Genomic DNA, 26,542 nt, shown 5'->3' with positions numbered 1-26,542 from the left:
GACTTTGACTGTTGACTTTTTCTGACTCTGAACTCTGAAATGTGATAATTGATGTTTAATCACATGACGGGAGACCGGGTGTGGCTTCAGAGACCATCAATGTACAGTAGAGCTGCAGCCTTACAGACTTTTTCCCTCTTCACTTCAACACAGTCAGTTTTAGGAATCAACACTGCTCACAGTTTGTCCTCCGGGAGAAGTTCAGATACTTGTGTAAAACTAGAGGTACTGATTCAACTTCTTTACTCCAGTAAAAGTAATATAGTACAGGCTCTGTACTCAGAGTATCAGAGTAACAAGTCTCCCTCTGAAGGACATTTGTGGTCAAAGCCAGTGTTGACCCTGACCAATATGATTCCTTAGGCAAGATTTTAGCTGGTGCCCCCCTTGCATCACAGTCAATTTCTTGATCAATATTCATACACTCACACAGAAACTGCATGTACTCTAGATTGTAATTTTTTTAAGTCAAAATTATCACATCAACTGAAATTGAAGAAAGAAACAATTGGCAAATTAAAATACATTAGAAATCAGACATTGTACAAACATATTATAGAACATTCTATTTACATACAAAATAAAACATGCTGTGTCACTCTGCTGTGCTGAGGTAAAAGGACAGGAGCACCTGATGCTGTGTCACTGGGCTGGTGGTGAAATATATTAAAACTGCATCTGAAGAGAGAGGAGAAGTGTATGTGACCACTGCATGTTACATTTTAATAAGAAAAAAAAACAGATGCTTGAAGTGTGCAATACAAAAGACGAATATAGACTAAAAATGAAAATGTGATGAGATTTATTCAACTTAATCATCATTGCAAAACAATTCAGTTTAACCAGAGTGCAAAAAGCAGTAAAGTGCAGGGAAATTTATATGTATAAATATATCAATGGTGGCTGGTGACTGAAAAAATTGGGGAGGACAGGAGGAAAACCGGTCCATGGTGTCATGTTATTATATACAAGTCAACTACTTATCCCTACTTTCTTATATTCAATGAAAATTAAGCAATAAAACAATGACTTACAAGACTTCTTTAAAAAACATTTTATCAAATGGCAAAAGGCTGTTGACATTAGGACCATGAGAGAGGAGCAGAGAAGCTGTTGACATCAGGACCATGAGAGGAGCAGAGAGGCTGAGTTTTTTTTTTGTTTTTTTTTCTTCATATTGCCCATTCATTCAGTTTGGACAAGTGTAACAATGATTTGTTACCCTGTCTCACCCTCCCAAATGACAGCTGTAGCTTTAAAGCTTTTACCTGGTCTTTTTTTAGGCGAGGGATCAACCCAGGCAGGGGGCGACTCCCATTCTGAAGGATCGCTATTCTGACGTTCCGCTATCCCGAACATTTCCAAAGGCCCGTCATTCCGAGTTTCCGAGGGGCCGCCAATCCGAAGCTGTCAGTCGCGGTGTTTCATTTTGAAGGGTAGGGTCAGGACTGGATTCTCTCGTGTTTGTTAGTTTGACTTTCTGTCCGTCTTGACGTGATCGCTTGAGGAAAATAGAGCAGATGAAATGATCGCTGCAGGGCTCTGCTCCAACAATGGTAACTACGATGCATTCAACTTTTAATTTCATTCACATTGACGTTACTGTACCTGTTTCTTCTTCATGTTGTTCTTCCTCTTCATTGTCTGAGCGCCGAATGGTTTCAGCGTTTCTAACCTTGTGATCCCGGTACAGCATCAATAAATCTCTCTTTTGGTCTTGGGGTCAACTTGCCTCTCAACCCCATCGCCGTTAAACAAAGCTCCACAACGAATCTCTTTCACCACCTCCGCACCAACCACAGTACAGAGTATGAAGAATACGAGAAACTTCGAGACTCTGCAGCTCAAGATAAACCAAGTAGGCCAGCTGTTCAGCACACCCAACAAACCCTCGCTGAGTCATTCAGCAGAAAAGTGCCGTATGACTGAAAAAGTCAACGATGGCAAGACATAACCAATGCTATCACCAAATTCATAGCCAAAGAGATGTTGCCGATGCAGTTGGTGGAGGGAAAAAGTTTCATAGAACTTTTGAATGTCCTAGACGCGCGATACACAGTGCCAAGTAGAAAATATCTCAGCGGAACTGCTCTCACCACCCTCTATGATAAAACTCGTAAAGCTGTGATGAGTGAAGTGCAAGAGGTGAAACACTTCGCAACAACAACCGATTTATGGTCTAACAGAACATCGGAGCCATACCTCTCTCTGACCGTGCATTTCATTGATGAATCGTGGAAACTTCGGAGCTACTGTTTGCAAACGTCCTATTTCCCAGATGCCCACACAGGAGAAATCATTGCCCTTGGTCTGAAAGATGCCCTCGCATCATGGTCGCTGAGTGAACAGGACATGGTCTGCATGACCACCGACAGCGGTGCAAACGTCGTCAGTGCACTCAGAATCAATGACTGGAAAAGGCTACCTTGCTTTGGGCACCGGCTTCATATTGCAATCGGTGAGTTCAAATGTCAATCTTCTTATTTAATGCAGTTAAACAGTCAGGGCTCTAGAGTGTGACCAATTTGGGCGAGAGTAAACACACGTTAGACTGAGAACATCAGTGATATCCATGATAAAGTGGGCGTCACACAATTGACATCTTTTAAAAAGCACTGCCATTCTCTTTATCCCTCTTCTTGCTCACACATGCACAGCTGCAGCACGGAGTTCAAGAAAATATAATTTGATATTATAAGCTTTGTTATTGGATAGGCTAATATGACAGTATATGAAATTAACTGGTATTTCAAATTGCAATGTATGGTAGTATAAGGCCAACATTGCCTACATGGCACTGTTGCTCACTTCATGGCAATGATGTACCCTTTCAAATTTTTTCCAGAGAGGAGAATGCGTGATGCAAGGATAGACAGAGCCATTGGTGTCTGCAAGAAGGTGGTTGCAGCCTTTTCCAATAGCTGGAATTTGAAAAAAGGACTGGCTGATGCTCAAAATCAGATGAAGCTCCCAGAGCATAAACTCATCACAGAATCACCAACAAGATGGGGCTCAAGACAGCGCATGATAGAGAGGTTTGTTGTGCAAGAAAAGGCCATTCGTCATGTGCTAGGTGCTGACAAGAAGCGCAGGCATCTCCTACCAACATGGCAAGATGTTGATGTGCTAGGATCAGTGAGCAAAGCACTTAGTCCCCTGCTGGAGTTTACAGATGCCCTCTCAGGTGAGCAAGTAGTAACCATCTCCTACCTGAAACCGGTACTGTCACTGTTTAACTCGGAGGTCCTGGCAGTGAAGTCTGATGATACAGATCTCACAAAAAAAAAAAAAAAATCAAGGAAACCATTCTGGATTACCTTAACACAAAGTACAGAGATGACAATGTGGATGACCTTTTAAGTGTAGCATCCATGCTTGACCCGCAGTTTAAGAACTGCTACAATGCCGATGATAAGATGATGATGTCAACAATTTCCTCTGAACTTATGGCTATGGCAACCCAAGAAGAGAGCGATTCTCAAGGCCCTTCAACTTCCACAGCTCAAGATGCCACTGCAGAGGGTGGAGCAGAGGGTGATGATGACACCTGTGAGCCAGCCAAAAAAACAAAGAAGTCTTTCGGCAGTTATTTAAAAAAAAGTGAGAGGGGAGTCACAGGCTACTGGCATAGAAAAGGAGATCAAGAGTTACCTTCTGATACTGGAGGTGGACAGTGATGTCAACCCACTTGAATGGTGGAAAACCCAAGAGATAAACTTCCCTAGGCTGGCAAAGCTAGCAAAAAAGTATCTGTGCATCCCTGCCTCAAGTAGCCCTTCAGAGAGGGCATTTAGCACAGGTGGAAACATTGTGACGTGTCACCGGGCTTCACTCAAGCCAGACAATGTGGACAGACTGGTGTTTTTGGCACACAGTTTGAAGTGAACTGTTGGCCTAGAATGTTCAAAGTTCTGCAAAGTTTCTGGTGTCTGTCCTTAACTGTGATAGTATTAACTATTTTTTCTATTTGAGAATTGTGGATTTTTTTTCTCCACAATATTGTCATTTGTTTACAAATGTCTATTTAGTTCTATTCCTATTGCATGCAGCACTTTATTACAATTATTCAATATGTCTGCACTGTAGTTCAATTAAGTTCTTTTTTGTTTGAACCTTTTTAGAAAATGTGTTTTTTTTTTTATACAATCCTGGACAGAACCTTAAGTTTTATGAGCACTTGCTGTCCATTTCTCAGTATTTCTTAAGGATGCGTGGAGGACTTTTTTTTTTTTAACAATTCAGTGTTCCTGCTGTAATTCAATTGAGTTATTTTTTATTTGTTTGATAAAGTTTAAAGACAATAAATGTGTTTTTTCTTACACATTTTAATCATTGTAGTTATTGTAATCTTTAACCAGGTATTACTCAGAGAATTCCAATCACATTTTTCAAAATATCGACAAAATATCGTTATCGTTAAAATCTGAAAAAATATCGAGATATTATTTTTTGCCCATATCACCCACCCCTATTCACAGGACATCAAATAAACATATTTTGGGCTGGTAAAGCATCCCGAGCAGCAACAAAGAGAGATACGAGACTCCAACAAGCCTTTTCTCCACATTCCAGTCTCCCTCTGTTTCTGTTTACGTCTTCTTACGTATTTTACGTCTTTGTTTTGTCTCGCTGCATCTGCCATGCCTGATGTGCACTGATGTGTGTTGAAATCAGTCTTGTGATGTTGGGAATTCACTTCAAAAGCATCAAATTAAAGGAATGAGCCTGTTTGAAAATGTGAGGAGGAAAAAGTTCAGATATTTGTGTTCAGAGAGGGAAAGTCACAGAGATACTCAGGTAAAGTACAGATGAGTGAAACATACTGAAGTACAGTAATAGAGTATTTGTTCTTCATTAGTCTGTCCTCCGTTTATCGCAGCATTATCTAATGGACATTAAAGTTACTGCAGCTCTAGATAGTTTCTGTCTGCTGCAAGAGGCTGCTGCTTAGTTAGCTGAGGCCAAAACTGAGCATTGTGGATGATTTAGAGCTGAAAGACTTGACGACAGCTGTGTCACACTGACCTCAAACTTGCTGCTCTGTTTGCTCACTCACACACACATACACACACGCACACACACTGTCTAGAAAATCTCTGATTCACACATCACAATATCTCAGTATTTGGTTTGTCCTCCTTCATGCACTGAGCAGCTCCACAAGTGAGAGTAAAACCTGTTGACAATGATTCAATGTCCACAAAGCTACCTTTGATGTCACAAAGAGTTTGTCCTCTCAGTGTTCAGGTGCTCCTGCATGTTGGATGAACATGTTAGATGGTGTTGCGTTCGGGGGACCGTCAGGATTCGTTGGTCTTCAGTAGTTGTGTCAGCGCTCTGTGGTGTTTGTACCCATTATCTCGCTGCTGTCTGACAACAGATACAGAAGTATCTCCTGACTACAGAGCTGTTTCACTCCTCAACACTCTGACATAGTTATTATTCATTCATAAGGCTATATAATCTTTTATTTTTCATACATTTACTTTTTAAATTTGTGTGAGGGAATTACAAACTTTAATTTTTCAATCTCAGTAGCATAATGACCTTACCATACTACCATTTGTTAAACATCCTCTGACAGATGAAGTCGGGTGACATGTGCAGTGTTTGATTGTTGTGTTGTAGTTGTGGATGTAATAAGTATGGCTATGTGTTGTGGATGTGATTGTTACGAGGTTGGTGGATGTTGTTGTGTGTTTTATGCAGAGTGTTTTCAGATTGTCGACTCAGTGGTCGCTGAAGCTATGTCATGTTGTTCCGCTGTAATTATTGACACTTTAAAAGTAAAATGACACCCTCTAATCTAATATAAGACATTATTCACTAACAGACAGTAAGGAGATATTTCTGTCAGCAAAGGTTAATTACTGTCCAAAAGAGAAGACAGAGGAGATTATCTGGGAGAGTATTTTATAATTCAAGACTCAAGACTTTCAATTTAGGGACTGCAGTCTTCGGAGTGCGCATTTGAAGGCCAATTACGTCACTAGGTGAGGGCTGTCCCAATTCAAAGTGTCCTCCAAATGCACCCCACAAATGTGCCCTGCTTTTACCTGTTTTTGGAGGCTGCATCACTACTACCCTTCGTGGCCTCACATTCATTGCGCACCTTCAGAGAAGAAAGAAAGAATGCAATAATGGCGACCTCAAGTGGCACAGAACTCTCATTTAAGTGTAAGTGTTGGGTTTATACTCGGTTTTAACTCATTTGAACATCCAATGCCAGATATGTTAAACTTCAAGGGACATTAAAACCTCAATGTTTCAGTTAAAATACATTGGTAATGCTCAGCTTGATGCCTTTGGAAATAAAGCCTTAAAAGCCTTCACTTTCAAATGTTAGACATTCAGACTTGTATCTTATTGTGACTGTGGCGATGTTATAGACTATTTTTACTTCATATACATAAATGAAGATGAACAGATTTTGATCAGGCTGTGATCCCTGCTTTATTTCTAGATTGTAAAGCTGTCAACGCTAGTTAAATGTTTGAATTAATAAAGAGCTAAATTTAGGATTATCCTTATGATGTTTTATATATATATATATATATATATATATATATATATATATATATATATATATATATATATATATATATATATATATATATATATATACATATATATATACATATATATATACATATATATATATATACACATACATACATACATACATACATACATATATATATACATATATATACATATACATACATATACATATATATATACATATATATATATACATATATATACATATACATATATATACATATACATATATATACATATACATATACATATATATATACATATACATATATACATATATATATATATATATATATATATATATATATATATATATATATATATATATATATATATATATATATGTCATGGTCCAAACCACTTATCCCTTTCCATGGGGTCACGGGGTGTTGCTGCTGGAGCCAATCCCAGCCTTGTCTCAGGGCGAGGGCAGGGTACACCCTGGATAAGTCGCCAGCTCATCGCAGGGCCCTCACTGATGAGCAATGTGGGGTTCAGTATCTTGCTCAAGGACACTTTGACATGCAGCTCAGCCCAGCCCGGAGCTGGGATTTGAACCAGTGACCTTCCGATCACTAGTCGACCTGCTCTACCCGCTGAGCTACAGCCCCCCATATATATATATATATATATATATATATATATATATATATATATATATATATATATATATATATATATATATATATATATATATATATATATATATATATATATATATAGTGTATTAGAACCCTTTTGTCTGTTGACATAACACAAAACCTCATTTACATTTCATTGTGTTTAGGGAGCAACAGAGAGCTTCATCACTGTCCGCGGTCAGAACAAAGATTTATTGACAAGGCGTAAAATTCCGCCGCGATTGGATGGAGGTAAGGCAGTAAAAAATGATAAATAATAAATAGCCGGTTAGCTCTGTTGGTAGAGTGGGCGTCCCATGTGCCGAGTGATGTACAGGGTACAGGCGGGAACATCTTGTGACGCAACCACGAAATGCCCCAAAGGCTAGACCGTCCCATTTAACAACGGTTGACATGGGGGGATCACGTGATGACGCCGAGCAAGATGGCTGCTTAGGCTGGAGGCTGCGGCACCATTAGTTTACACTGTCTCACATTGTTTTTTCTTTCACAAGTTGCTGATTATATGCTTCTCCTGCTAGTGACATGCCGAATTCTCTGAAAAACAATGCAAATGTGTCTCAACAACAGCAATGCACCAAGCTACCATTAGCTCCAAAGCTAGTCAGTCCTCTCTTGTATCAGTGGCTCGGGAGGCCGCGGGAGAGTCCATCTCCACTGCTAAAATACACAAACTTCCTCAGAAACTAGCAACTGACCAAACAAAAATCCTGAATGACCAAGCCAATCACTTTGCAGACGTCCATAAGGACATGTTAGAAACAAGAAGAGCTGTTGAGGCAGTGTAGGCTAAGCTAGCCAACATGCTAACGAGGATGACTAGCACAGAGGCTATGGATATGCTTGAGGAAGCGGAGAGGCAGTGCTGCGACTCCCCCCCCTCCAAGCTTCAGCTTCTGAGGTTGAAAAATTGAACGCTAAACTAACCAAATATGACGATCAGGAGAGGTGAGTAAATCTACCTATTTATGGTTTCCCAGAATGTGTTGAAGATAAAGATGCCATTTTGTTCCTGAGGTCTACTCTCCCAGAAATCCTCCTCCTCCCCACCAAGGCCTTTCATCGTGCATTTTTTGAGGTTCCGGCAGAAGGAGTGGGTGAGACCACTTACCAGAGAGATCGGGGATGTCTGCTGGCTGAACCATAAGATTAGCTTCAATCAAGATTTCTCCAAGGCTACACAGGAGCATCACTTTTTTCTGGAGTGTAAACATCTACTTCACTCGGCCAAAATCCCATCAAATGGGATAAAGCATTGCTCTGAAGATCCTAAGAAAGCTTTGAAATGCATCAAAAACATTTAACTGACCCTGATCTTGCATTATGATGCGCCCTCCCCCCTCTAATTTTTGTACCTTGCAGGGTGACCTGGGTAAGACAGTGTGACTTGTGACATTGCTTCACTGTCCATCTCCCTCTCTGATAGATAATTAGTTGAACACTCCAGGTTTATAACATTGGAGGATGGAGATGGCTTTTGCTTTTTCTTTGCCAGGTCTGTGGACTATCTCATGCCTTGCTACCTGTAACCTACTTTTTAATATAAGCTCTACCACTTTAAAAGTGGTGCCTGAGCAGGGACACCCAGACTTCCCTCTCCCCAGACACTTCCTCCAGCTCTACCGGGAGGATCCTGAGGCGTTCCCAGGCCAGCCGAGTCACTCCACCGTGTCATGGGTCTTCCCTGGGGTGCACCGATCCGCCTGTCAATCTCATGCTCCATCCTTCTGGAGGTCCCAGCTCGAAGGAGCCAACAAGACCACATCATCTGTGAAAAGCAGAGATGAGATCCAGTGGCTCCCGAACCAGAGCCCCTCTGGCCCGTGGCTGCGCCAAAAAGTTCTGTCCATAAAAATAATGAACAGAACCAGTGACAAAGGGCAGCCCTGCCACAGTCCAACATGCACTGGGAACAGGTCTGACTTACTGCCGGCAATGCGAACCAAGCTCCTGCTCCATTCGTACAGGGACCGTACAGCCCTTAAGAAAGGGCCTCTGATCCCGTACTCTCAGAGCATCTCCCACAGAATGCCATAAGGGACACAGTCGAATGCCTTCTACAAGTCCACAAAACACATGTGAACTGGTTGGGCAAAGCCCCATGAATTCCTGAGCACCCTGCGGAGGGTTTAGAGCTGATCCAGTGTTCTGCAGCCAGGATGAAAGCCGCATTGTTCCTCCTGAACCCGAGGTTTGACTATCAGCCGAATTCTCCTCTCCATTACCCTGGAATAGATTTTCCCAGGGAGGCTGAGGAGTGTGATCCCCCGATAGTTGGAACACACCTCCAGTCCCCCTTTTTGAATAGGGGCAACACCACCCTGGTCTGCCAATCCAGAGGTGTTGTCCCTGACTGCCATGCTATGCTGCAGAGACGTGTCAGCCTAGACAGCCCCACAACATCCAGAGTTATGAGGTACTCAGGGTGGATCTCATCCACCTCCGGTACCTTGCCACTGAGGAGCTTCCGGACTACCTCAGTGACTTCCGCTTGAGTGATGAATGAGTTAAACTATGAGTCCCCAGCATCTGCTTTCTCTATGGAAGGCGTGTCATTGGGATTGAGGAGATCCTTGAAGTATTCCTTCCACCGCCCAGCAATGTCCCTAGTCAAGGTCAGCAGCTCCCTACCTCCACTGTAAACAGTGTTGGTGGAGGACTGCTTCCCCCTACTGAGGCGCTGGATGGTTTGCCAGAAGTTCTTCAAGGCCATCCGGTAGTCCTCCTCTATGGCCTCCCCGAACTTTTCTCAGACCTGAGTTTTTGCTTCCGTGACCACCCGTGCTGCTGCATGCTTGGCCTGCAGGTACCCGTCATCTGCCTCAGGAGTCCCCCGAGCCAACTAGGCTCAATAGGACTCCTTCTTCAGCTTGACAGCATCTCTCAAGGAGTTGGGTTCCAGAGCCCAGACTGTGCATGGAGGTGAGCCTGACTATCTCTAGCCGGTACTCCTCAACCTCCCGCCCTAGCTCAGGCTCTTTCCCCCCCAGCGAGGTGACATTCCATGTCCCCATGGCTAGAATCGCCGTCCGAGGATGAGGGTCATTGGGGCCCATGACTGCTACCCAGCTCACACTGCACCGGCCCCTTCTGAACCCTCCTGCGGGTGGTGAGCCTACTGGAGGGCGGGCCCACGTTGCTTGTTCGAGCTGTGCCCGGAGGGACCCTGTGGGCAAAGACTCAGCCACCAGGCGCTCGCCTGCAAGCCCAAACCCCAGGCCTGGCTCCAGGGTGGGGCACCAGGGATGCCATTCCAGGCGACGTACACTTCCTTGTTGTTTTTCTATTCATTAGGGGCTTTGGAACCGATCTTAGTCTGACCCGTCACTTAGGACCTGTTTGGATTTTATCTTTGCCCCAAGGGATTTGTGTCAAGATATTCATAATACGCATCATATTCCAGTTACCTGGTCTGATCATAAGCCAATATGTTGTTCGGTTACTGTTCGTCTGTCTTTCAGTAAAGCCCCTAGGTGGCGGTTCAATTCATCCTTATTGCAAGATGAAAAATTCAATGCTCAGTTTGAAAGAAATTTTAGAGAGTTTTTGGAATTTAATGTTGGCTCTGTTTCCAATCCAAGGAGATTTTGGGAGGCAGTGAAGGGCTTTATAAGGAGTAATACCAATACCCTATATGCTTCAAAATGAAATAAGGAAGATGCAGCCAAATTAGAAGCTTTAGAATTAAAATATATGACCCTTGATGCTATCTTGCAACATAACCTTAACGACCATGCAGCCCTACAGAAGGAACTCATTAAAACAGAGATTAACTCTCTTCTGAGGTGCTGCTCAGAGAGTCTTATGCATTAAACAAGGCAAACTTACTATTTTAACTCCTCAAAACCTAGTCATCTACTAGCAATGAAGCTTCAGATGGACGAGGATTTTGCTGCTATTTTTTGCATTAAAGACAAAGATGGTATTATACAATCTGACCCAAAAAAAGTAAATGCTTCCTTTGCTTCCTTTTATCAGGAGTTACATAATTCAGAAAGTAATTTCAACAAACATGTCCGCAATAACTGTTTAAATAGCACTAAACTATCTCGCCTTAGTTATGATGACTGTTAAACTGTTAAACTAGATGGCCCTGTTACATTGTTGGAATGTGAGGTGGCTGTTAAGGACATGTGTAAAGGTAGATCACCAGGGCCAGATGGTATTCCACCCAAATTCTATCTCACTTTTTGGCCTTTGATTGGCCCACTGACATCCAATATTCAATCAAAGAGGGTTCATTTTCTAGGGATGTTAATTCGGCACTAATCTCACTACTTCTTAAAAAAGGAAAGGACCGGGTAGAGTGCCCCAGCTACAGGCCACTTTCACTATTACATGCAGACCTAAAGTTCTATGTGAAATTATTGGCCCGGCGGCTTCAAGGCTATATGACAGAGTTGGTTCACGGTGACCAGACAGGGTTCATAAAATCTAGACTGAATACAGATAATGTTAGAAGGTTATTACACATTATAGATGGTGCTCAAAGCCTAAGTTCCCTGCTGCTGTCCTTTCACTAGATGTAACCCTAACCCTATTACCGCCTGGAGTGGCCCTTTTTATGGTCAGTGCTTGAGTTTATTAACATGATTAAAGTGCCGTATAAAAATCCAACAGTCGTAGTGCTCACAGGCAAAACTAGCTCTCCTCCCTTCGCTGTCTCGAGAGGATCGAGACAGCGCTGTCCTCTCAGCCCTCTGTTATTCGCCCTTTCTCTTGAACAGCTGGCACAAGCCATCCTCAGCTCACCTACAATCTCTCCAATTACTATTAGCGGAGCACACCATCACATCTCATTTTATGCAGATGGCATTTTATTATATTTAAACAACCCATCGCAATGTATTCCACATGTTTTGTCAATCTTTGAATATTATGGCAGGCTTTCTGGTTTTAAAATAAACTGGCAGAAATCTGCTTTGCTATCTTTAAATCAGGCCATGTGTAATGCTTCCATCCCTGCATCTACTCCAGTTACTAAAGACGTTATTTATCTAGGGAGACATTTATTCCTCCATACAGACACCAACTAAAAACAATTTTTGTACTACGCTCAATAAAGTCGTGACAGATCTCGACAGGTAGTCTAGCCTCCCAAATTCTCTTCGTGGTAGGGTGGCTATAATTAAAAAGAATATTCTGCCCAGAATTGGTCCTATAATTTCACATTTGCTATTTATATGGAGGAGGGTGGAGAAATTAGTTGGTTGCTCTACTGGATGGGGCTCGCACTCTCCAATATTTAATAATGATAAATTGTTGATTGGCAGCTGCCCTATTTGTTTACCTGACTGGAAAAGAAAAAAACATTTGTACACTTGGTGACATTTATGGGGAGGGGGGTTACTTATTTTTCAGAAAATATTTATTAAGTATGGTACACCACGTACTTCCTTTTTCTTTTATTTGCAGCTGAGATTGTTTTTAAAAGACAACGGTGTTCCTTTACAGTGCCCACTTAGACCACACACTTCACAAATTGTTTCACTCTGGTAGAAGCACAAGTGGTTTTGTTTTGAGACTAGGATAGTGTGGGTCAATGTGAGCATAGCATCCAGAAATCCTGATCATCAGCAAATAATTACATTTTTTTTTTTTACATAGGGTGTATTTAACTCCTAGGAAGCTTAATTTGATGAAGGTTACTAATGATCATTTATGTACTTTTGGTTCTTCCAAAGTGATTGGCAGTTGTTTTCATATGTTCTGGGAGTGTACCCCAGAGGCCAAATTTTGGAAGATGGTTAACTTTAACCCTTTGAAGTTGATTAAAATCAGGTTGCCCTGTTTGCCTCCTACGATAATTTTGAATGATTTGTCAGAGCTGGGTTTGACACTGGACAAGAAAAGAGCATTTCTGGCTGGACTAACAGCTGCGAAAAAAGTAGTTGCTACACGTTGGAAACCTCCACACTCACTTTCTTTCCGAGCATGGGTTTTGACATATTTGGACATTGTTTATCTGGAGTTGTCGACAGCCAGAGTCCATGGAGCTAAAGAGTTGGCAATAAAGGCTTGGTATTCACTAACTATCCTCCATGGGTTTCTGGTTTAACATATAACTGGGGTTTGGAGTCCTGGAACCAGGGAGTGGGTGGGTCATATTTGGGGTTACGGTTATAATTTTGGCTCTGATTTCATTATGTATGTATCTATGTATGTATGTGCAATAATAATAATAATAGTAAGAAGAAGAAGAAGAAGAAGAATAGATTATTACAACAAACAAACCTACCAAATACATAGAAACATATAGGAATAATGCCTTTAGAATCAAAATAAAACCATATGTGGCGATAAGCAGTTTACATGTCAGCATTAACATAATGAATCAGTATGTTAATGACCCTAATCTGTTAGCTAGGTAATAATGACAATATTGATAACATTACTGTGGGTTCAATAACAGGTTCACCTCTCCACGGTCCTCACAACCCGAGATAAACCAGCAGCTTGTCCTCTTCCCCTACAAGCGGGAGGATTAAAAAGGAAATTAGGAATTCCTGGAACTCAAACATATTTGACAGTCAGACTTTACTTTTCTTGTCACTTTTGCGGACCTGAGCTGCATAAATAGTGACGTACAGGTAGGGGCGGGAACATCTGGTGACGCAACCAGGAAATGTTCCGTAGGTTAGACTGTTCCATTTAACAACGGTTGACACGGCCTGCAGGGCGCACCAAAATACACTCCTTCGGGAAGACCGCAAAGGGTGGGTCCTAAAAGAGTGCAGACCCTGAATTGGGACACAGCTATTGACAGTAAGTGATCCACAGGAAGTAAACTACAAGAAGTGAACTAGAGGAAGTAAACCACAGGAAGTGAACAACTGAAAGTAAACCACAGGAAGTAAACCACATGAAGTAAACCACAGGAAGTAAACCACATAAAGTAAACCACAAGAAGTGAGTCACAGGACGTGAACCACAGGAAGTTGACAGGTTTGGACAGAGAATAGGACTCAGATGCAGAATGGGTGAACGTACAATCAAATTATTATTAATATATTAATCTGATTTTACTTCTCTCCAGGATAAATGAGAACAAAACAACTATGAAAATTCTCAAGAGACAAACAGGACAAACAACATGGAACATAGACAAACAAAAGGCGCTCCCGAAGGAGGAATCTACTCTATTCTAGATAATACAATAATATAGAAAAACTACAAAATAAATCTCTCCGAAGAGGAACAACAGGCTATGAAAATTATCTGCTCTGTGCTATCAAAATTTAATCAACAAAAAATCACTCACAACGAGGATAAAGAAAAGACTATGAAAATTCAAACTTCAAACTCAAAATTCCTGACCAGAAAAATTACAAAGAAAACTCACTTTCCACGAGAGGTAAAATGCAGAATAATAAAACATGAAATATACTTAACACGACAAGGTTCTTGGCTGTGGTTCAAGGCTTTAGTACGCGACATGAAAGACGAAATACTTAGGCGACGCAGACAGGGGAAGACAGAGACTTTATACACATGAGGAAGGGGAACACAGGTGGAAACAATCAGGAATCAGGGATGACGTCAGACCAGGGACACAGGAGGAAGGGCAAGTGACCTGAAACGAAAGGAGAGTTACTTTCAAAATAAAACAGGAAGTTCACAAGACAGATCCCAAGACAAGACAACCTCACCGCGATGTGACAGAAGTGAACCACAGGAAGTAAACCACAAGAAGTAAACCACAGGAAGGAAATCACAGCAGCACAGCACAACGGTGCTGTGGCACTTAACAGATATAACATTACAATCTACGGCCGAAAGGTTAGTATTACTACCATGCTATTAGTAATGCTCACAGCTGTGTCTGTTGTTTGTGTAGAGACAGAAATATAAAGACTTATGGGAAAATTCTTGTTGCCTCAAGATAATCAGAAGGTCAAATAATTGTTTCACCTGACAATGTTAAGATTCAAACACTCACAAAAGTAAAACAGAGGAATAGCCTGTACACCTGTAAACCTGCAACCCTGGAGACCTGTAGACCTGCAGGCCTGTAGACCTGTAAACCTGCAGCCCTGTAAAACTATAGACTTATAAACCTGTAGACTGATAAACTGTAGACCTGTAAACCTGCAGCCCTGTACAAGTTACTGACACAAAGGTGATTCTAAGTCAAATTTGTCTTCTGAGTCAGTGTTTGGTTTGTCTGCTCTGGTCTCCTGTAGAAACATGGCTGACTGAGACTCATTCTGAGGTGATGATGATTCTTTGTTGGGGGTGTTAGCAGTAAATAGCTGTTAGCTAACCAGCTAACTACAGGATGACCCGATGATCAGCTGGTTGATGACAAAACAAAACATTTAAATCAGACTGACGAGGAGTCAATACATAATGTATTTGTGCTAAGCTAGGCTAAAAATATCTGTCCCAGTCCTCATCATGGATAACAACATGTTTTTTTGGATGTTAATTTGAATGTTTTTCTGTTATTTAATTTAGTTTCATATTCTTCGGTGGTCTGTTTTGATTGTAATACCATTGTAATGTAACTCAATATGACTGTGTGACTTGAACAGTTTGGGACATGAGCTCAATGCTAGCTGCTAATTGATGAGACAGATGGAGGAGGGGACGTAGCACCGGCTGCTGAGTGATGGACACACAAAGACATGGAGCTGAGGACTTCATGAATGGTTAATGCTGCAGCAGAGCCGTGCTGATTGAGTTACATGGAGCATTTTACAGCGTTGACCCTCATAATATCTAATGACTCGGCGCTGCTGAGCCTGACGTACCTGTGAGATTACATCAGTGGAAAAACATGATGTCCTACAGTAAGCAGCCGTCTCTCAGATACACTTTTTTAATCCTGTTCAGGTTCGTGTCCTGTGCAGGTTGTTGGTCAGGTTGATGACTCTGCTGGGGCTTCAGGTGATAGTGCTGCATATAGCTAGCTATAGCTTATACATCCCCACTGACTCAAATCAGGAGAGGATTGCCGTGGTCTCCACGGAGCTAAGACTAATGGGATGTGTTGTCTGAGGTTCGTCTGACCTGAAGGTTGGACACTGAGATCTCGGACTGTGACTTTTAAGACCTTCCTTTTTAGGCTAACTTTTAGCTGAATTCTATTTATTTATCAATAGCATTGCCTCAGTTCGCAATGTTGTTGGTACACTGTTTTTCATTACTATTTAGGGTTCTAACCCCGAAGGGGTAGAACCTTCCGAAATTGTGCCGGATTATTATTAGGGTTCTAATCCTGAAGGGGTAGAACCCTTCTAAAATTGTGCCAGTTTATTAGGGTCCTAACCCCGAAGGGGATCTGCCGCTTGAGCTCAAATTCCTGTGAGCTGGAATGGGCCATAAACTTGAAACTTGGCCCAATGATTGGAAATGATGTGCATCAACTTTTATTAAAATATGAGCCCAGTCAGCCACATGGTGGTGCTGTAACTAAGGCTTGTAAATGCGTTTTTGGGAAGGCCATGCCCCTCACACCGTAAATCTGATTGACTTGAAATTTGACTCACAAGTCCAGCTCCTTGTGCTCGACAAAAAAGCCTCTGGATCTTGAAGCTCCGCCTATATAGAGTTTTTGCTAATTTGCATGATGTGAAAAATAGTAAAATGAATAGAACTTTTGAAATATTGACTATATCAACAACAAATTTGGTATACGGCTTTGGGGATGAAAAGACACATTTCTGCTATAAATTAGCTAGATTGGTCGAAAAAACATGGCCACCAGGGACCCATGTATTTTTGCAATGGGCAGGGCTTAGAAATGATTGGCCATAACTCCCACACCCTTTGTCCTATCATCACAAAACTTGGTGGGTAGGTTCAAAACAGGACTGGTAATCTGCCTACTAAAGCATGTTGAGCTCAACCTATAGGGGGCGCTATAAATGCCATTAGCATGTAGCTGAAAAAACAATTCTGAGAAATCTGAGGCTTATCATGGGTATGTTTTGCACAGACCTTTGATGAACATGGTGGCCAATGTCATCAACTGTGGAGGATGAGGGTAAGGGTGGCCGGTTTAGGGTGAAAGAGGTTAGAATCCACAGATTGCCGCTTGTGGCTATATTTATCTATTCATTATTTTTCATTCTTTTATTTTACTTACTGTGTTTTAAAGCTGCAATCTGGAGTTTTGAGAAAAATGTGGACTTAGCCAGAATATTTGAATGATACAGCTCCCAGGTCCCTCCTTCTTCCTCTCTGCTGTGCTGCAGCCCTGCCTTTAAAGCCCCTCCCCACAGAGAAGCCTGCTGCACATGAGCAAACTTGTAACCACGCTAACAGAGGAAGCCAGATAACCAAGATGTCACATTCAAGATAACAACAACAACTTAAGCCCTGATTGTTCTATTTCTGATCAGTACAACTAAATTACAGTGAAGAGTGCTTCATGCCTATCACTGTATATGTCCCAAGTTACAAACAATATTTCTCACATTGCGGTAGATGGAGTTACCAGCTAATCATTCAGGTAATCATCATCACCATGCTGCCTCTCTGAAGCATAAGTAATGTTATTTCTTTAAACCAATTCAGCCACTTCAGAGCGTACTGACCACAAACTAACGTTATAACAGCCTGGTCACTTGAAAGACATTTTTGCTAACCAGTAGTCATAAAGACAAAGCAAAACACTGGGGTTACCATACAAGCTAACAAGCTAGATTTACCAACAAGCTACGTAGCTAGATTGCAACATCATACAGCCATATGCACTATTGCGAGTAGTACTGTAACTGCCACCACCAAAGCCTTGTGGTTAAAACATAGACTGAAATATATATCAAGCAGGGGTCTTTACTTGTCCATCAGAAAATTGGCCAAGTCTACGTCGCTCTTGAGTCCTTACAAATCCTGCAGCTCCCTCCACCTCTGAAATGACACTGATAGTTAGGGCCCAAGCAGGGAACCTACAAGGTCCCTATTGTTTTTCTAAGGATTGTTATTAGGGCCCGAGCAGGGAACCTGCAAGGATCCTATTGTTTTTCAAGTGGTTATTAGGACCTGAGCAGGGAACCTGCAATGACCCTATTGTTTTTCAAATGATTCTTTATTATTAAGGCCCGAGCAGGGAACCTGCAAGGACCCTTTTGTTTTTCAAATGATTCTTTATTAGGGCCCGAGTAGGGAACATGCAAGCCCCCCATTGTTTTTCAAAGGATTATGTGTTTTTATTAGGGCCGAGCAGGTCTCGACCTGCGAGGTCCCTATTGTTTTTCGAATGATTAGCGTTGGAGCAGGGAACCTGCGAGTTGCACAAAACTTGTGACACAGCATCTCTGGACCCTCCTGACAAAAAGTTATAAAAAAGAATTATGATAGGCCAAAGAATACTCAAGTTATTAAATAACAACAAGACAGACAGATTGCGGAGTCTGTCTCCATTGTTTTCTTCATCTTTTCCTCTACATGATCCTTAATTATGGAGGGAATAGAGCTGCAGCTGCATGACATCATCATCATCACACTCTTCTTCATCACACACTGCTCTTCATTGCATCCTCCTCTTCATCACCACACTCCTCTTCATCACAGCCTCCTCTTCATCACACATACCTCTTCATCATAGCCTCTACTTTATCACAGCCTCCTCTTCATTATCATCACACTCCTCATCACACACCCTTCATTTTCATCACATACTCTTTATCACACATTACTTTTCATCACCGCCTCCTCTTCATCACAGCATCCTCATCATCATCATCACACTCTTCATCATTAACCAGTGAACAGTTAACAGTTAACAGAACTATGCTGTGTTTCTTGAAGACTTTGTATTTCCTCTCTCTGTGAATGGATCACAGAGTGCAGCAGCTTCACTCACCACTCCTCTGACCCCTTGAATGGACGTTGTGGTTCCCATTAGGACTGTACACTGCTTTCCAAACAACAAGCTGTCAGGGTTGGGTTAAAAAGGGAAGACTATGGAAGGGGAAGGAAACTATGGAAGGGGAAGGTGGACCCAAACGCAGTTACACACAGAAGGCAAAATAAGGAGGTCAAAAGGCGAGCTTTAATGAAAGCTGATACAAAAACCAAAAGCAGACAAAACAGGGCAAAAGACAAAGTAGCAAACAAGAACGAGACAAAGTAGCAAACAAGAACGAGACAAAGTACAAATCAAAAATCAAAGTTCAACTCAAAACATGGAAAACTCAAAACCAAAACCAAAAACATACCAAACGGGACAGGGACCTGGACAGGAGCATGAACAGGAGCATGAACAGGAGCATGAACAGGAGCATGAACAGGAGCGGACAGAAGACTGAAAACAGCAAACAATGACCCGGACAAAGAGTGAGGGGAAACACAGAGACTAAATACACAGACACTAATGACATGACGAGGCACAGGTGAGGAGAGAGGAGGAAGGAAGCCAGGGGAACAGACCAGGAGGGAACAAGACAACAGACAGAGGGAGCCAGAGGGGAGAACATAGGAGAAACTTAAAGGACACATGAGGGCATGGAAACACATGACACACAAGACATGGAAAGAACACAACACAAGACATGATACAAGGATGTAAATCATAAACAAGAAACCAAAAACCAGACACAAGAACAAACAGAAACAAGAGTCCTGACACAAGCCCTAGATTTCCAGTGATGTCAAGGATATTCTTAACAGGAAGAAGAGGGCATTCAAGGACAGTGACAGAGATGAGCTGAGGCGCGTACAGGGGGAACTCAAGGTCCAGCTGAGAGGCAAAGGAGGAGTACAGAAGGAAGGTGGAACAGAAGCTGCAGTGGAACAACATGAGGGAGGACTGGGATGGCATGAAAACCATCACAGGCTGCAAGAAGAAGGGCAGCAGCACAGAAGAGGTGACCAGCTAAACCTTTTTTTTAACAGGTTTGATACCCCAGCTCCCACAGCCAGTGACTGTCCACTTCACACCCCTCACACCCCCATCACGTCCATTATCACCTCGGATTACAGGGCACCCCCACCCGCCACACCCACGGACAGTTCAACCCTACCCCCACCCCTACCATAGACAGTTCAACCCCCCCTCCCCACCACCACGGACAGTTCAACCCCCTCCCTACCCCCACGGACATTTCAACCCCCCTCCTCACCGCTACGGACATTTCAATCCCCCTCCCCTTCACCATCACCAAGGAGCAGGTGAGCAAAGAGCTGAGGAGACTGCGCCCAAGGAAAGCAGCGGGCCCGGACAAAGTGTGTCCAAGGATGCTCAAGGCCTGCTCTGCTGAACTGGGGGAGCCACTTTAGCAACTGTTCAACCATAGCCTGAGGCTGGGGAGGGTCGCCATGCTCTGGAAGACTAAGATTAAACACCCCAAGGAGCCAGGTGACTTCAGACCAGTAACACTAACATCCCACATCATGAAGGCCTTCGAATGGCTGCTGCTCCATCTCCTCAGACCCCAGGTCCACCACGCACAGGATCCACTGCAGTTTGGATACCAGGAGAAGTTGGGCGTGGAGGATGCCATCCTCTATCTGCTTCACAGGGCACACTCTCATCTGGACAAGGAGAGCGGTGCTGTGAGAATCATGTTCTTTGATTTTTTCAGCGCCTTCAACACCATCCAGCCCCTCCTGCTGAGAGACAAGCTGACAGGGATGAATGTGGATTCACACCTGGTGAGATGGATTACAGACTACCTCACAGAGAGACCGCAGTACGTCAGACTGAAAGACTGCATGTCAGACACTGTGGTTAGCAGCACTGGAGCACCACAGGGGACTGTGCTCTCTCCCGTCCTCTTCACCTTGTACACATCTGACTTCCAGTACAACTCGGAGCTCTGCCACATGCAGAAATACTCAGATGACACTCCAATAGTGGGCTGTATCAAGGATGGACAGGAAGGGGAGTACAGCAGCCTGATTGAGGGCTTTGTGGAGTGGTGCAGGTCCAACCACCTACAGCTGAACACCTCCAAGACCAAGGAGATGGCTGTGGACTTCAGAAGGAAGAAACCACAGCTCCAACCTGTGTCCATTGAGGGGGTCGATGTGGAGGTGGTCAGGACCCACAAATATCTGGGGCTGCAGCTGGATGACAGGTTGGACTGGACAGCAAACATGGATGCTGTACACAGGAAAGGACAGAGCCGTCTGTACTTCCTGAGAAGGCTGGGGTCCTTCAACATATGCAAAAAACTGCTGCAGATGTTTTACCAGTCGGTGGTGGCAAGCGTCCTCTTCTATGCTGTGGTTTGCTGGGGAAGAAGCAGCAAGAAGAGGGACGCTGCCCGACCGGACAGACTGGTGAGGAGAGCTGGCTCAGTGGTGGGCACAGAGCTGGACTCTCTGGTGACTGTGGCAGAGAGAAGGACCCTGGACAAACTGCTGAAAAACACCCACCACCCTCTGCACAACACCTTCAGCAGGCAGAGGAGCGTGTTCAGTGGCAAACTGCTGTCTCAATCCTGCTCCACCAACAGACACAGTAACTCTTTCGTCCCCCTGGCCATCAGGCTGTACAACAGCTCGCAGTGATGTCAGGAAGCACAATAGACAATGGACAAATGCACTCAAAAGCACCTATCTTTTATAGCCCAATTTAATTTAATTGTACACCGTCCCCTGTCCCCTTAATACTCTTTACCTCTATGTCACTTTATATTTTTAATATAGCTCATAGAGGTATTAAATGTATAAAACACTTAAACTTCTGCAGTCACTTTATGTAAATAGTTACAGTTGTACAAAACATTTTTATTCCCCATTTTTACTACAGTTGTACAAAACATTTTTATAACATTTTTATCTATCTCATTCCACCAGATACGTCTGCTGCATCACTGTAGTCTATGTTTTAACTCCCACCACGTCCACTGTGTATCTGCTCTGTCCTAGCTCCAGCAGTCCGGAGCCCTCTGGACCAGATACACAGGACTTCTATTTCTGGTGGATGTCGGAGCATGACACAGCAATTCAGTGGAATTTAGCACAGAGTGGACAGGAAGTCATGCATCTACAACAACATAACATCCGGTTACTTTTCAAAATAAAACACTCTGTGTTGACAGCAGCACAAAAATCTAAAAAAAAAAGGCTCTTCTTCTACTAATCCTTCAGTCGGAACACTTCCTGTTGTTGTGTTTATAGCACATAGCTATAACTGCAGTGATTATGTGATTATCACGGGACTCAAGACACAACTGGTGGAGGTTGCAGGACGGTGGATAGTGGAGCAAAAACAAACTGGAGCCGGAACACAACAGACGTACATCCAGTGGAATCGCAGAGTGACAGACGGGTTAGTGAAGCTGCTGCACTCACACGACTGTCAGAAGACCTGACGTCCACTAGATGCTGCTGTGATCAGACTCACTGCATTGAAGTCAATGAGAAAAGTCAACAGTCTGTCTTGTGATTTCATTATCAGTGAGCAGGAACCAATCTATCAGTATCTGACTCTGTATTGTCCAACCTGCTGATAATCCTCCGTGCATGAAGTCCATGCAACTCAGCTGAAAGCTCTGCAGGCCTGAGTGAGTGCAGCTTGTTTCTCTGTGTGTGTTTCAGATGAGGATAGTGTGTAAGGATGTGACGGCAGAGACGCTGTATGACGTCCTCCATGACACCAGCTACCGCAAAAAGTGGGACACCAACATGATAGACACATATGACATCGCCAGGCTGACTGCCAATGCCGACATCGGATATTACTCCTGTCAGTTCTGTTCTGGCTCTACAGTCACAGTCTGCATACATTCATTATGAAATGTAGACAGGCTTTAATGTGTGTGTGTGTGTGTGTGTGTGTGTGTGTGTGCGCGCGTGTGCATGCATGTGTCATTTGAAGGGAAATGTCCGAGTCCTCTGAAGAACAGAGACTTCGTCACCATGAGGTCCTGGCTTCCTCTCGGCAGCGACTACCTGATCATCAACTACTCTGTCAAACACCCGGTGAGCTTCATCTGCAGCATCTTGGGTCCAGATTCAAGATGAAAATTAAAGTTGCGAGAACTAAAAAGAATCTGTTATTCTGTAGTTCTGTCCTTCTGGAACATAAAGAGTTCAGACTCTGACAGAGATGAAGCCTCTCAGTCAGAATACAATAAACTGTAATGTTCTGATTGTTGTTTCAAAGATTCTTCTGATGTTTGAAGATCAAAGTCAAAACTGAAAAATTAGGTCATAAACTGCGAGACTCTGAGCGCCAGCTATCCTGCAAGAAACTTCGGAGGGAACCAGCTACTAGATGGTTCAATTAGTCTTTCGCCGCAAAAGATGAAAACTGTGAACTAATCCTTTAAAATGTTGTAACGTTCCAGCTTGTCTTCATCTCCATAGCAACATCCTCCTAAGAAGGACTACGTTCGGGCCGTGTCTCTGCTGACCGGGTATCTGATCCAGTCCAACGGAACCAACTGCTCCACCCTGTACTACCTGACCCAGGTAGACCCCAGAGGTGAGACGAGACACACACACACACACACACACACACACACACACACACACACACACACGCACACACACACACACTAGAGCTGCATTCCGGGTCTGGGTTCACTGTCCTCTGCAGTGTCTATGAATCTGTCCTGTATACAGGTCCAGACACTCAGTGACGTCTGGTCTGTCCTCTCTGTCTGCAGGGTCGTTACCGAAGTGGGTGGTGAACAGAGTCTCTCAGTTTGTGGCTCCGAAGGTAAAAACTTTCTGCTGTAAATCATAGAGTAATTAATGATTTTCCTCTAAGAGACATGTCTGTCTCACTGTGTCTCCTTCCTCTCAGGCCATGAGGAAGATCTACAAGGCGTCCCTGAAGTATCCGGAGTGGAAGAGGAAGCACAACCCCAACCTGAAGCCGTGGATGTACCCGGAGCAGAATGTGCTGCCTTGCATTAGCGTGACGGAGCTAACAGTGCAGCGCACCGACTCTCTGGAGAACATCGACGAGAGTGGCCTGAGCGAGGAGAAGACGCAGCACAGTGATGAGGAGGAGACTTAGACATCCTCATAGACTGAAACACGAGTGTCTGTTTGTTGGTTTGTTTGTTTGTCAGACTGACAAGAGCCTCACCAAACTATAGCTAACTTCTGACTGATTTTATCTTCTGTTGCCATTCTCTTCACTTTTTCATCAACTGTGAGCTCGGTGGAGTCTGTCAGGGTTTACTGTGTTACAGATGAGTCACCTGAAACATTCTGAAACATCCTGAACCATCCTGAAATGTCCTGAAGCAGACCAAAACATCCTGAAACATCCTGAATTGTCGAAAAACACCTTGAACATCCTAAAACATCCTATAACATTGTGAAATGTCCTGAAATGCCCTGAAACATCCTGAAATATCCCAAAACATCCTGAAACATCCTTAAAACTACCCGATTTGTCCTGAAACAGCTCAAAACATCCCAAAACATAGTAAAACATCCTGGAAAAAATCTGAAACATTCTGGAACATCTTGAAACGTCCTGAAATGTCTTGACCCGTCCTGAGACGTCCTGAAATGTCCTCACCCATCCTGAAATATCTGGTCACGTCCTGCAATAACCTAACATGTTCTGAAATATCCTGAAATGTCCTTAAATGTCCTGAAACATTCTGAAACATCCTGAGACATTCTGAAATGTCCTGACTTTTCCTGAAACTTCCTGAAACATCCTCAAATGTCCTGAAACATCCTCAAACATCCTGAAATATCCTAAAACATTGTGAAATGACATGAAACGTCCTGAAACATCCTGAAACAACCTGAAATATCCTGAAACATCCTTAAACAGCCTGAAACATCCTAAACCACCCTGAAATGTCCTGAAACAGACCAAAACATCCTGAAACATCCTAAAATGTCCTATAACATGGTGAAATGTCCTGAAATGCCCTGAAACATCCCAAAATATCCCAAAACATCCTGAGACATCCCGAAACATCCTTAAAATGTCCTGAATTGTCCTAAAACAGCTAAAAAAAAAATCCTGAAACGTACTAAAACATCCTGAAAAAATCAAAAAAACATTTTGCATCATCTTGCAACATCTTGAAACGCCCTGCAATTTCCTGAAATGTCCTGGTCCATCCTGAAATATCCTGAAATGTCCTTAAACATCCTGAAATATCTTGAAACATTGTGAAACGACATGAAACGTCCTGAAACATCCTAAAATGTCCTGAAACATCCTGAAACATCCTAAAACATCCTTAAACATCCTGAAACATCCTGAAACATCCCGACTGACCTGAAATGTCCTTAAAATGACCTGGAACATCCTGAAACAGACCAAAACATCCCGCAACATCCTGAAAAAAAAATTGAAATATCCTAAAATGTTCCTGAAAACCCTAGTTAATACATCCTTAAAAATGCCTGAATTGTCCTGAAACAGCCCAAAACATCCCAAACGTACAAAAACATCCCAAAATGTCCTCAATGTACTAAAACAACTTGAAACATCCTGAAACATCTCAACATTTTTAGATGTTTCATCCTGAAACATCTCAACATTTTTAGATGTTTCATCCTGAAACAAAAAATCTCAACATTTTGAGATGTTTCATCCTGAAACTTCCTTAAACGTCCTAAAACATCCTGGAACATCCTGAAAGAGACCAAAACATCCCAAATGTCCAGAAAAAATCTGAAACATTCTGAAATATCCTAAAATGTTTTGAAACACCCTGAAATACTCTCCTTAATACATCCTTAAAACGTCCTGAATTGTCCTGAAACAACCCAAAACATTCAGAAACGTCCTAAACATACTAAAACGTCCTGACATATCCTGAAACATCCTGAAAAAAATCTGAAACATTCTGAAATATCCCAAAATGTCCTGAAACTTCCTTAAACACCCTGAAACGTCCTGAGATGTCCTGAAATATCCCAAAATACCCTGAAATGTCCTAGAACATCCCAAAGCTTACAAGAATTTCTTAAAATGTACTTAAAACGTCCTGTAATTACTAATGCATCCTGGAAAAAATTCTAATCAATCAATTTTGATCAGATCAGAACTTGGTGAAGAATATTTTGTCTTTTAAAGTTACTGAAGTATGTCCAGGTAAACCCTGTATGTCCAGGTAAACCCTGTATGTCCAGGTAAACCCTGTCTGTACAGGTAACCCCTGTATGTCCAGGTAAACCCTGTATGTCCAGGTGAAACCTGTACGTCCAGGAAAACCCTGTATTTCCAAGTGAACCATGTATGTCCAGGTCAAAACCTGTATGTCCAGATCAAACCCTGTTTGTCCAATGTGATGAAGAATTAAGTCTTTCTGTATGTTCTTCAGTTAAATAAACTCTTTAGGATTCATTCAACATGACAAAAAGGGAAAAATGCTGTTTTTGTCTTTCTGACACCGTAAAAAGTAAAAACACTGACTTGAACATTTTTCAAAAATGTTTCAGAACTTTTGCTGAAG

The 26,542-nt window shown here is 42.6% G+C and overlaps 2 protein-coding genes and 2 long non-coding RNA genes across 4 annotated transcripts; 2 read left to right on the top strand and 2 right to left on the bottom strand.

The window, feature by feature from the left end:
* Positions 1 to 623: 623 nt before the first annotated feature.
* LOC119006954 lies at positions 624 to 1,742 on the bottom strand. The gene is made up of 3 exons (XR_005070962.1): positions 1,609 to 1,742; positions 1,269 to 1,501; positions 624 to 678 (listed from the first exon to the last, which is right to left on the bottom strand). It is a non-coding gene; the product is annotated as an uncharacterized LOC119006954 (long non-coding RNA).
* A 244-nt stretch (positions 1,743 to 1,986) lies between these two features.
* Positions 1,987 to 3,633, top strand: LOC119006952 (E3 SUMO-protein ligase ZBED1-like). The gene is made up of 2 exons (XM_037076111.1): positions 1,987 to 2,458; positions 2,846 to 3,633. The coding sequence occupies exons 1-2, from the start codon at positions 1,987 to 1,989 to the stop codon at positions 3,358 to 3,360; spliced, it is 987 nt and encodes a 328-aa protein (XP_036932006.1). The 3' UTR covers positions 3,361 to 3,633.
* Positions 3,634 to 6,056: 2,423 nt separating this feature from the next.
* On the bottom strand, positions 6,057 to 13,827 carry LOC119006955. Its single transcript, XR_005070963.1, has 3 exons — positions 13,766 to 13,827; positions 13,621 to 13,671; positions 6,057 to 6,112 (listed from the first exon to the last, which is right to left on the bottom strand). It is a non-coding gene; the product is annotated as an uncharacterized LOC119006955 (long non-coding RNA).
* Positions 13,828 to 14,861: 1,034 nt separating this feature from the next.
* On the top strand, positions 14,862 to 26,441 carry stard15 (StAR-related lipid transfer (START) domain containing 15). Its single transcript, XM_037076112.1, has 6 exons — positions 14,862 to 14,981; positions 22,698 to 22,845; positions 22,978 to 23,081; positions 23,469 to 23,586; positions 23,771 to 23,823; positions 23,911 to 26,441. Exons 2-6 carry the CDS (start codon positions 22,698 to 22,700, stop codon positions 24,124 to 24,126), a joined length of 639 nt encoding a protein of 212 aa, XP_036932007.1. The 5' UTR covers positions 14,862 to 14,981; the 3' UTR covers positions 24,127 to 26,441.
* Positions 26,442 to 26,542: the final 101 nt, after the last annotated feature.

The sequence above is a fragment of the Acanthopagrus latus genome, chromosome 18, assembly GCF_904848185.1.
Source record: "Acanthopagrus latus isolate v.2019 chromosome 18, fAcaLat1.1, whole genome shotgun sequence".
NCBI lineage: Eukaryota > Metazoa > Chordata > Actinopteri > Spariformes > Sparidae > Acanthopagrus > Acanthopagrus latus.
This window is presented reverse-complemented; position numbering and strand designations above follow the sequence as displayed.

Excerpts from the sequence above, each read along its gene's own strand:
- stard15 (XM_037076112.1), top strand. The coding sequence starts at position 22,698 with ATGAGGATAGTGTGTAAGGATGTGACGGCAGAGACGCTGTATGACGTC. Across the intron at positions 22,846-22,977 it reads CGACATCGGATATTACTCCT|GGAAATGTCCGAGTCCTCTG; the intron begins GTCAGTTCTGTT and ends TGTCATTTGAAG. Across the intron at positions 23,824-23,910 it reads CTCAGTTTGTGGCTCCGAAG|GCCATGAGGAAGATCTACAA; the intron begins GTAAAAACTTTC and ends CCTTCCTCTCAG.
- LOC119006952 (XM_037076111.1), top strand. The coding sequence starts at position 1,987 with ATGTTGCCGATGCAGTTGGTGGAGGGAAAAAGTTTCATAGAACTTTTG. Across the intron at positions 2,459-2,845 it reads CCGGCTTCATATTGCAATCG|AGAGGAGAATGCGTGATGCA; the intron begins GTGAGTTCAAAT and ends AATTTTTTCCAG.